The following is a 12,415-nucleotide window of genomic DNA, read 5'->3' as shown; positions in this document are numbered from 1 at the left end:
TAAGAATCAAATTACATTTTACTCCATTTACTAAAAAAATGGTAAATTGATCCATTTACTTCAAATCAAAGAGCAAATTAGTCGTTTCTATTAAAATTTCCATCTATTTCTACTATTAAAAATTATAGTGGTTGATGAAATAATCAAAATCAAAAATTATAGTGGTCTGACACATGTACCTCATTCTAGTTTAAACAATGTACAAACTCGGATTTCGGATTTAATTCCAAAACTAATGATCCTAATCTCAACCGAATCCGTTTCTAGCAGTTCCTCATCGATTAAAAGATCATTAACATGAACCCAAAAGCATATAGATCAAAATCAAATAACATGATCAAGATATTACAAACTAATTTCAACTCATCTTACAGGTAATAAACCGAAACACTATGTTCAATAACAACTTCATGAAAAACTATAGGACACTAGCAATTAGACTTTAAACAAGTGAAACCGGTTAGAGGAAAGCTTATGAACAATTATAATTAACAGCTTTTACGGAGAATTACATTATTTTACACTTCTCTCTAAGAACCGAAATTTTCACTGATGAATAGGGCATGTACGTACGCTAATCGATCATGACAAAACTAGGGACTAATTAATAATTTAAAAAGATCGATTGCATTCATTTTACCTATGATTTTTCTGTTGTTGTTTTGGTTTCAGAAGTTGTTGCTGATAACTTTCATGTTTGATAAGGAGTTGAGTGTATACTAGCTCGTTCCAAGTATCAGGAACACCGGGGAGGCACCAGTGGCTGCAATCCTGGATTCTAGTAGGTGAAGTTTTCTCTTCCTCGGTTAAGTTCTGCTTCCTGTAAACCGACGGATGAGCATCCTTCCGGAAACCAGTCATTCTTGAAACATTAAGATACAAGACTGGATTAGTAATGCCATTTATCACTGACTCGAAAATTCGCATTTTTGATGGATATTTCTTCAAGTACTTCCCATTTGTAATAGGTTTGGTTTCACCGTGGCATTGCCCTCCAGAGTTCCACCTTCCACCCCTGGGAACAGGTAACAAGAATTAAAGCCACTCAGTTCCAAATTTCAGGGTTCAACCTAACATATTCTTTCGATGTTCGATTTACCTGAAATGAGATGCAGAAAACCCCCTGAAGAAAACAAGGGTCTTCGTAGAATCTATATTAGTATCTATCCATTTTGCCCATGTGGTCAAAGCTTTTCGAAAGGCTACTTTAACATGTAATCGGTTATAGATAGTGTTCCCCTCTTGATAGTAACTGTTCCTGCAAATCGCTTAAAACCGTTAAGAGCTCCTACTTTAAGATTATTTATCTTATCATATGAACAAATAGGTAGCATTAACAGTACCCTTTCGAAGTTTTATCATGAGTCCACCAATGTCCGGTATTGAAAATGAGAACATCGGCATCTTTGTACTTATCAGCTGATTTATCAATCATATCAAGTCTAAGTGTTTCCTTCTTTGATCCATTTCTCCAGACCATTTCCCATTCTTGAACTAAAAATGCTGAACGGAAGTACTCAATTGAGCAATTATAACCCTGCTCATTCATCCATCCAAAATTAGTATATATCAAAATCAAGGAAACAACTTCAAGTACTGCAAAACTGCAATTTGTCTATGTCTGAAGGAAAGGATAAAAGATAAACATACTTTGAATATAATGGAGTGAGAACTCCCTTTTCCTAATTCCTGCTTGCCGGAGACCTCGAAAACACTGCTTTTCTCCTCAATGGAGTTTCTAAGGATACAAACAAGAGATTCCCACATATTCCGACCAAGTGAATCGCCAACAAAAACTAATCGCTTCCCTCTCAATAATTCCAGCATATGCTTGCCATTCAACCTGCATGACAACTCCACCCAAAACCAATCTAAGTAAAAAACCAACAATAAATAAGCAATACATATATATATATATATAAAGATCATTTCCAACAAATATCATTAAAAACTACATATGAACATGAAGAAATTAGAACCACCAGTAATAGATGCAAATTATCACAATTCATTCTCATATAATATAAACTCTACCCTAAGCCAATCTAACCAAGACAATGACAAAAATGAACTAATACACATACGCGCACATATATATAAATATATAAAGATACATTATCAACAAATATTATAAATACACATGAAGATGAATTAGAACCACCCTGATATATGCAAAATTAGCAGAATTCAATTATATATAAATGAACCAACAAAATTTAGATTTAAAAATGACAACTTTGGTGAATTTACCTTGGTAAGATGCATTCATTGGGTTGCCATCTGTATTTCTCATACCCCGTATCAGGCCTACCATTAACAAAGCAATTGAAAGACTCACCAATATATGGACAAGTCCCTGGTGCATAAAGAGGGTAAGAATCATCTCTCACCCATTTCCCATCAAATATTCTACATTGATTTATTATTTCCACAAAATCACCCTTCCTTTGCTTCTCAAGTAATTCATCAATGCTTCCATCCACCAACTCTTTCCCACTTTCTTTAAAATCCAAAGGCCGAGAAGGGCTTCCATGAATGCTGTTTCCATTAGCATTTAAACCCTTTTCCGCTAATTCTTTTCCACTTTCTGCAGGAATCTCAGAAAGGGTTCCATTAGTACCTTCACTTGACAAAGAAGAATCATTTTTCCCATGAAATCTTTCAGATTCCCGAGAAATCTGAAAAGGGTGTTCCTGGAATGGAGAAAAGGGGAGTGGGTAGTGATTGGATTGGGAAGAGTTGGGGAGAAAGTGAGAGAAATGGGAGGAAAACTGGGATCTGTAAAAGGAACTTCGAAGCAAGCTTTGAAGGCGAGGAGAAGAGTAAGAAGATGGATTTAGAAATAATAAAGTTGTGAAACCAATGACAAAAACGGAAGTGAAACTAAAAGCAAAAGCCACCCTGTTTTTTGTTGTCACGACAGAGAATTTGTTCGAATTTAGTGTTCCTGTCAGTGTCGGTGATGGGTAATTTGGGTCAGCCATTGCAAGACCAGAAGGAGAGCTTTCGGCTTTGAAGCGAAGACCAGTTTATTCTATTTTGGAAAAATATAATGATAGTGAGGGGAAATCGGGAGATCTCATTTACTTGTAAGAATTTTATTGAATTCAGCATCCCTTTTTCTACATGAGAATTCTATCAATAGTTAAATACTGCGCATGGGTGGACTCTTGTTCCAACCCATCTTTACAAACTTCTTTTCAATATGATTCATCTGGATCGAATCTTTATTAAGGGTATAGGTAATTTAAATACAAAAACTTATAATTTACTCATTAAAGTTTTTGATTTTTTTTTTTTTGGTTATTGAGTGGTACTTGTTTTTCATGTTGATTTTATAGTTATATTCAGATTTAATAGTTGCCTCCTAATAATATCTCCTTTAAAATTTAAAGTTACATTCTTTTATTTGCGCTTTGCTATTTATTCAACTATTTGTTATTATTAATTGACACTTTTTAATTAATATAATTTTAATTTTAATCCTCAATTTTTATATGTTGTTAAAGACACTCGTCTCAAATCATTATCCAAATCCAATATTCATCCCACCAAACTTAAGTAAAATATTAAGGCGTTTAATCCAAATTTATAAAACATTAAAACGTTATGATCCATAATCCAACCATTCAAAGTTAACTAATTAAAACATTACAATATTTGGGGTGAGTTGGGTTTTTTTCATTCATTTTTTTCATTTTTAGATTTGGGCCTGTTGTTCTAAGTTTTGGCCTTTTTTTCATTTTGGGCCGTGAAAATTGGGCCAAAACCTTAAAAAGCTATTCTACAAGTTCTCAATTTGCGATTCTACTACAGTTCAAAATGATTCTCAGTTTAAATAGTCTAATCACTCTTTCTAGATTGATGTATAAGTCGATTCTTAATTTAATTAACCGATCCAATTTAAACAACTATGATAAGCTTATTCCAACTCCAACTATTGCTTGAAGAGATTGAGAGTTGCACCAAAGTACGCCCCTTAGCACATAAGCTTGTAGCCAAGCAATCCATAAGTGCTGATTGAGAGATCATATATGTTAGATAGCACAAGCATTATTCCAACTAAATAGCTCTTTCAAATCTAACCCCCTTTCTATTTTGGCGTGCAAGCTGAGCTCCATTCTGCTTTACCATCCTCTGCTGACTCATGCTCCCCTTTCCACAAAAAGTAACACACAATCAATTAATGTATCTAATCTTCCCTCCTCATTTTTCTTTTTAAAATTTACAAGTATAATTACAGTGTAATTATAATACAATCAAATAACATCTGAGTAAAACCAATACAAAGTACAAACAGAAAAATTGAAATACTTTGAACTAAAACTCACACATGATAAAATTGAAGATCCATACATAATAAATTGCATATGGTAAAATTCAAACCTAAGTATAAGGCACGAACTTAAAACAAGGTAAACATCTTTATATTTTATCAAACTCTCAATTTTTTTCTCAAATGCTCATATTTGGTATCTTTTAATAAATGTTAATTAGACTCTACTCTATGATCATGTCTCCCTAGTTGTGTCTACGGATTGTTCTTTTTATTAGTTATAATACTATTTTTATTTCTTGTAATTTTTAGGATAGTTTGTTATTGTTTGAATAAGTCTCCTAATATGTAAGAGTACTTTTAAGATCTTTCCATTCAGTTGGTTATTTACTTAGGTATATAAATAACAAATGCATCAATAAAAAATGCAACAGTACTTTTAGGATTGTTTTATGCCCTATTTCTTTATAAGGTATTAGAGTATACTAGCATTTAAATATTAGTATAGGTAGAACTCTTTAAATATTTTTTTTTAAAAAAAACTTAAGAAAAAATGGGGGTAAATTCCACTATTAGTCGCTAAATTATGGGTAAGTTTTTGTTTTAGTCACTTAATTTTAAAAATTACAATTTGATCACTGAACTAATTAAAGTTTCCATGTAAGTCACTTAGCTATTACAAGTAATGTTGTATAATTTTCTTTGTTCGTAGTTTTTGCACCAATCAAAGCTCTCTTTCCCCTTCTCTTCTATTATTTAATATTTGTTTCATGAAACGACTTTAGACGTCACGAATCTACAAACCAAAATTCAAACAGATGTTTTCTCCGATCTTCGACATTGACCTTTAGATTGACTTAGATCTAAAGTATATTCTTCTACTTGTTGACGAGTATTGATCCACTGTACCAGTTGTCAAATCGTTGCTTAGAGCTACGTTTTTTTTACAAAAATTTAACAATCATGTGACTTAAATAAAAAAAAATTAAATATATAATTAGTAAAAAATATTAATTTTTTTAGTTAAGGGATCAAAATGAAAATTTTATTAAAAGAATTTAGGATTCATTTATATCTTCTTATACATGTTAGTACACGCATCAAAACTTGAATGGAAAGAAAAACAATATAGTTATACACAATTAAATCATTTCTAGTAGAGAATAGAAGTAATTGTTGCATTAAATCTTCAAAATCAGAACAAAGAAATACGAATTTCTTTCAAACTACGAGTCAAGAGTATCCAAAGAATATTCAACAATCATATATAACGTTAGAATTTAGTAGGTTTTATATTCTTCAGGGTATTCTTCAACTGCTGATCTCAAACTCTTGGACGATGGCGACGGCTGCTCGAAAACTTGGGGAAAGTCCGACATGGAAGCTAGAATCCGCCAAAAGCATAACAACCGAGCAGCTTTGAAGCTTAACGAAGATGTCATCATCTTGTTGTTGGAGAAAACGTGGGATGATTTAGACAAGATGAGATATACCAGTGCTTGAACAATCAAGAACATCAACATCTTCATTAAAGAATCTGTGAGGGCAACCTCTATGAATTCCATATTTATCTTCACAAAATAGACTGTATTTTGATTTCCACGAAAATATGAGGAAATCAATGGTTTACCAAAGCTGGTTTATATAGGTGTAGACTTCGTTCACGTAGATATAATAATCAAATATTATATATACGATATGAATAGGTAAATAACTTACATAGGAAAGAAGCCTGAATAGATTAAGACATGCAAATGGCTGCTATTTGTCGTAAGAAAAAAACATTAGAAGTTGCCCAAGAAAAAAGAAATATAGACGGCGGTGACGCCGCCAAAGCTGATCAATCTTAAATATAAATCCAGGTATCAAAAACTTGATATTGAATATATTTTTAGTAATTTAACAATTTCTGAAATATACTCGTATTCCAACATTAATTGAATAATTTAGGTATAAATATAAATCATGTGTTGATCTAATCGTTAAGGTGTTCACCATTCTATGTGTGATTTAAATTTGAGTCATACTAATCGTATTACTGTTAAGATTTTGTCATCTTCTTATAATTCAACCAAAAAAATTAATAGTAAATATTTTAGAAACATAAAAAGATGTGAAAAAAAATTTCCAAGGGAAAGGATTTTGTGTATGTTTGATTTAAATTTAAAAATAACATATAGGGTTGGACCAACCTGGTTGATTTTCTTTTTTGGTACATTAAATGGTCTTGGTTGATGCTTAATAGGTATATCTACCCGAGATTTAATATTGCACATATATACTCTACTTTTGTCTGTTTATTGTTATATCTTTTCTTTTAACATAATTTTACTTTGATTTAGAGAATTTTGAAATTTTAAAATATTTAATTTTTATATATGTTTATAATCATAATAAATTTTCATTAATCCAAAAATTGACTTGATTTTATTTTTTAAAATTATATTCAAAATAAGTTATCATTTTACTTTCATTAAAAAATTCAAATTATTATATTTAATTTTTATCAAAACTATTTAAAATAATATAAAATATTATATTAATAAGATTAAAATTATGAGATAAGTAAATTTTTGAAAAATTAAAATATATTATTATCAAACACTTAAATTTTTTTAATTTATTAAACAAATAAACCCTAATAATATCATATATCTGTATATATTTAAAATAGTATAAATTTGAAGATATTCAAAATTCATGTCATGTGACCTGCGCTGTCTGTGAAGAAGTCGAGAAGATAAAGCTCGTTTGCTTTGCTAGCCTAGTTGGCTTCATCCATGCTGTCTCAAATGTAATGGTTAGAATTTGCTGTTTGTCCCTACACTTTGCCCATCTTATCAATTTAATCCTTATATATTACTTTAGTCATTTTAGTTCTCGTGCTTTTCAAATTTAGCCATTAAATTCATTAAGTGAAGTCCTATTATTTCTGAAAGCTAATGTCCTAAACATATTACCATATATGTAATGTTATATTAGTGGAAAAATAAATTTTCATGAAATTTGAAAATTTTAAATTTATATTTGCAATAAAATAATTATTTTTATTTATTTTCATTATTTGTATGCAATATGTTTCACCTAAGATCAAAATAATATTTATTTTTAAATTTATATGATTTAAATTTTAAAATTTAAAATTTATACTAGTTTAATACATATGAAATATTAAAACTTTATTTTCAATATTATATATTAAGGGAGTTGATAATGTATTTTTATTTTTCAAGCAGTCTTCAAAAATTGATATGTGACTCTTTCTTTTAAAAATATTTATTTTTTTAATATTTTATTAGACCCTTGTCAACTCTTAGTCTTAATAGGACAATTGTCAACCCATTGTTTTAATAGGATACTTGTCAACCCTTGATCTTATTTATAGAGTTTAAAAATTCCAATGAGTCTAAAAACTCCATCGATAATATACCAAGTAATTTTTCATTAAAATTTTTATTTAAAATAAATAATATTAATAAAATAACAATATTAAATTACTTGTTTGCTAGTATTGAACTAGATATTGTTAATAACAAATATCACTAAAAAATGTTAAAATTAATCAAATTTGTAGTTTATTTGATAAGGACAATTTCAAAATTTAACGTAGTAACATGCTTAATGAACCAAACACATCGATGTAATTTCTAGAGATTTTAATTAATACATTTCCAATATATCAAACATTATAATGTTTTGTACTCTTGATAATTACATTCTTAGTAATCACATTCTCAAGAATTACATTCTATTTAAATTTTATCATGGGAATGTACTAAACATATAACAACCCGTCTTTTAGTGGTGTCGAAAATGGTAGTTTTGAAATCTCGTTCTCCGATGATCGAGTACGTAAATATTATTAATTAATATTTATAAGTAATTATAGTGTTATATTAATTTTTGACTCGATAATTGTATTAAATAATTAGTAATTAAGGTACAAAGACTAAATCCTAAAAACTATAAAAATTAATTTCTATTTATTTTTATTAATTAAAAAATTTTAAATAATAATTATTTAAGAATTTAAGTAAAAATTACCCCATATTTTATTATAGTGGACGGTTGGTGCTTTGTTTTGAGTGAATATGTGTTAAAATTTGTGATTAAATTATATTATATGTTAAAATTAATTAAACAAAAGCTATTATCATCTTTGTTTCTTCATCTTCCACCAAAAAGAAAAAAAAAAAAACCATTTTTGAAGCTCCAAGCATTCGGCCTCTGCATGGTAAGCCAATTCAAGTTTGCTTTTTGTAAATTTTATATTTTTGAGATCCTGAAAGTTTGATTTAGCTGGCCTGAGTACTATTTTGCAAAGCTTTCAAATTTTATAAAAGTTTCTATTGTTGAATCTTGAATCTTTTGGTGTTAAATTGATAGATTTTTGTGCTTATATATGAAAAGAGACTAATTTATATAGTGAAAATTGCTAGTTTTGAACATAGGGAAAAAAGTGTAAATAATTCAAAATCTATATTAAATTTTTGTAATTATAAATATTAGAGGACTATAGAAGGATGTGTTTGAAATCAAATGGAAAATGAGGCTTAAATGTGGAAGATATGATGGTTTCGATTTTAGGGACAAAATTGAATAAAATGCAAAAACTTAGGGAATTTATGAGAAGTAAAATTAAATTGTCATATGCATGAAATAAGATGTTATAAGGTAATTGAAATTGATGAATTGGAAGGAATTACCGTATAGATCAATATTTGAACCAACTAATAGATAATCGAGGAAAAAGAGAAATTGTGGATTAGTCTCCGACACTACACTTATTATTGTTTTGGTTTGGGAAGTTCATATGGTATAGTTGTATATGTAAATGTAATATATGTATTTGAATTATGAATTTGTATACTTTGAATGTGTTTTGAATTGTATGCAAAATAGTACAAAAATGTAAGAAATGGACTGAATTGTAAAGAAATGACTAATGTGTTACATGTGCTCAAATGAACGTAAGAAAGGATAGGATAGAATTGACATACAAATAGGGTTATTGTGTGTTGTACAGGATATTGTATGAGATGACACTGATGTACGGAGAATTCACTGTTTAAACTGGAATCCAGCATTTGTTACGGATTTCTGAGTTTTGTCTCTACAGAGACCACTATTATTGATTGTCTCTACAGAGAACTTGGTGTGTTTTAGAGGGATGTAATGTATTATGACATATGATGCCTATTGGCTTAGCACTTCGGTGCTCAGGTGTTTATTGGAATTACCGCTCAAACGAGCAATCTGGTGTATTTTGGTGGTTACCCGCATATCCGTATTTGTTTATTATAGTTCATCGGGTTAATCGGTTATGACAAAAAGATAAATGAATGAATGTTAGTGTGTATTATGATAGGAATGGAAATATAAGACTGGAATGATGTAAATGATATATGTGTTCGATGATCTTAATAGAATAGCATTGAATGAGATTGTGTCTGTAACACCCCTAACCTGTATCCATCACCAAAACAGGGTTATGGAGAATTACCAGAGATTACAAATAAAATAAACAAACATTTCATATAATATAACATTCATGCCAAAAACTAATCAAAATCAAACATATTGTCCCTTATATGAGCCTTCAAGGCTCAAAATACACATTGGAAATAAGTCGAGACTAAATCAGGTACTTAAAGAATTTTTTAAAAATATTTAAAAATTTTCAACACTGCAAGGGTCTGGCCAGGACATGTGACTCACAAAGTCAGGAGACAAGCCCGTGTCTCAGACCGTGTGGGCATTCGAAATAGGGACACACGGTCGTGTCTCAGCCCGTGTCCGTGCCCGTGTGAGTATACTGACTTGGGTCACATGACCAAGTCACACGCCCGTGTGCTAGGCCATGTGAGCATTTTGTTTTGTGCAAATTTAAGATACAGGGGACACACGACTGTGTCACCTGGCCGTGTGTCACACACGGTTGAGACACACGCCCGTGTCTCTGCATTTTACAAGCCATATTTCTCACCCAATTTTGTGTTAACCTACAATCAACCCTATACATATCAACAAGCCATAATTAGGCATCCAAAACAAGCCAAAATAAGTGGCTAATCTCAACAATTTACTTATAGGCCTGTAAGACCCAAATTTTGCCCACTACCTAATACCTAATACAACCCATTACAAACCCAAACCAAAACACTAAACTAAACCAAAAATTAAAAAAAAAACCCTAAGCCTAATAGGCCCACAGCCTAAACAACTCCAGTAGAAGTAAAAACCCTAATGCGCCGCTGCCTCCTTCGCGCTCATCGCCCGAGGTCTGTCACCACCAACTCCTCTTCCATCCCTGCAAAAGAAGACCAAAATAGCAAAGAAACAATGGCAAACAAAGGCAAAACAATACAGAACAGTGATTGAATAGTAACAAGGCAGAGAAATAAGAAAAGTAAAAAAGAAAAAACTATGACATGTACAAAAGGCAATAAAAGCCTAATTTACCATGTAATTTAAAGAAAGGAACAATATTTGCAAGAGGATTTTCATTTCGTTTTTCTTTGATTTCTTTCGGGTTTATTTTATTTTATTTTCTCTTATATTCGAACACTCATATACAAAAAAAAAACAATACAAACTCAGAAAGCAATCAAAAAATAAAAGTTTCTAAAGAAGGTAGTGCTTTTATCTATTGTTCTTTCTTTTTTACCGTTATTTTTCCTTATTTTCATTAGCTAGAAGAAAGAAAATATAGAAAGGGGAGGAAAAGAGAGCGAAAGTCTCACCTGGTGGTTCGTTCGTCTCCACCACGGTGGCTTTTTCGCCGGAATCGATGTTCTGATGAAGGGAGAGTGAGAGAGAGTTGAGGGGGTTTTTTTTTCTGAAAGTGTTGAAAATAAAAAAAAAACTGAAATTTTAATTTAAATAGTGGTACCAAAACGGTACCGTTTTGGCTCGAAACCCCTAGACGCAAAACGACTTCATTTTGGGGTGAAGCAGGCCAACCCGACCCGCGTGTTTTGTAGCGGAAAGGCTAATTACACTTTCAGCCCTTCTGCTTTTTAATCAATTTGTAATTAAGTTATCTTATTTTGTACCTATTAATTTATTTTAGTTTTCAATTTAATCCTGCATGAAGTGCAGCGTTTTGGAGGGCGGGGATATTCCCCCATATGGTCCCTCCACGTTATCCGCGCCTTTCAATGTGATCCCTTATTTTATTCTTTTCCGAATTAAGCCCTCAAATCCCATTTTGATTTCAATTTAGTCCTTCCATATTAATATTATTATGTTACTAAAATTAATTAATCTAATATTCAGATTTTATTTTATTTTTATTTCTTCACGTATTGTTATCTTCATAATGTGCTTTTATTACTTGCATTATTATTGTTTATTCATTTATTTCTCTATACATACATTGTTATATGCTTCTAAATTTAGAGTATTATTACATGTTATTATTATTTATTATTATTATTATTATTACTATTACTCTTATTATTTATTATTATCGTTGTTATTACTATTATCGTTTTTCTATTCCTATTTATATTATTGTTGTCATTATTATTATTATTATTATTATTATTATTATTATTATTATACTACTAAATTGATTTAGTTAATATTCAATATTTATTTGTTTGTTTATTTATTTATTATTATTTTTATAGATTGGTTTTATTTTTATTTTTACCCTTATTATTATCATTTTTATTATCTATTTGTTTATATCTTTTATACTTTCAAATTTTATATTATTTATTTTTATTATTTTTACTATTATTATTGTTATTAATATTTTTGTTCATTTTTACCTAATTTTATATTTGCTTATACTAATTTATTTATTTTTCATTCTTTCGCTTTTCAAACACTTAAATTTAACTTCATGTATATGCATTTTACCTACTTTCTTATCACCATTTTATTTCATTTTTATTACTATTATGTAACACCCCTACCCGTATTCCGAGTTCAATTTCATAATTATTTGTCTTATGTTCAATTTATTCCATATCGAATTTTATTCATTAAAACATTTGAATTATCAATACATATGGACAAGTACATTCAAGATGAACAATTATATAATCACAAATGAATTCATTTATCAACCAAGTTCTATACTCGTATCTTATCAACTTGTACTTCCTTGTATCGCATACTTCCATGTAA

At 29.9% G+C, this 12,415-nt stretch overlaps 1 protein-coding gene across 2 annotated transcripts; it reads right to left on the bottom strand.

Moving 5' to 3' along the window:
- Window positions 1-343: 343 nt before the first annotated feature.
- Window positions 344-3,251, bottom strand: LOC108487104 (protein trichome birefringence-like 4). 2 transcript variants are annotated; one of them, XM_017791339.2, is made up of 6 exons: window positions 2,251-3,251; window positions 1,651-1,843; window positions 1,344-1,537; window positions 1,100-1,258; window positions 914-1,015; window positions 344-820 (listed from the first exon to the last, which is right to left on the bottom strand). In XM_017791339.2, the coding sequence occupies exons 1-6, from the start codon at window positions 2,982-2,984 to the stop codon at window positions 637-639; spliced, it is 1,566 nt and encodes a 521-aa protein (XP_017646828.1). In that variant the 5' UTR covers window positions 2,985-3,251; the 3' UTR covers window positions 344-636. The 2 variants fall into 2 exon arrangements, with proteins under 2 accessions (XP_017646828.1, XP_017646827.1); XM_017791338.2 differs by having other exon boundaries at window positions 344-1,015.
- Between the last annotated feature and the right edge of the window lie 9,164 nt (window positions 3,252-12,415).

Source organism: Gossypium arboreum, chromosome 10, assembly GCF_025698485.1.
Source record: "Gossypium arboreum isolate Shixiya-1 chromosome 10, ASM2569848v2, whole genome shotgun sequence".
In the NCBI taxonomy this organism is placed as follows: Eukaryota; Viridiplantae; Streptophyta; class Magnoliopsida; order Malvales; family Malvaceae; genus Gossypium; species Gossypium arboreum.
This window is presented reverse-complemented; position numbering and strand designations above follow the sequence as displayed.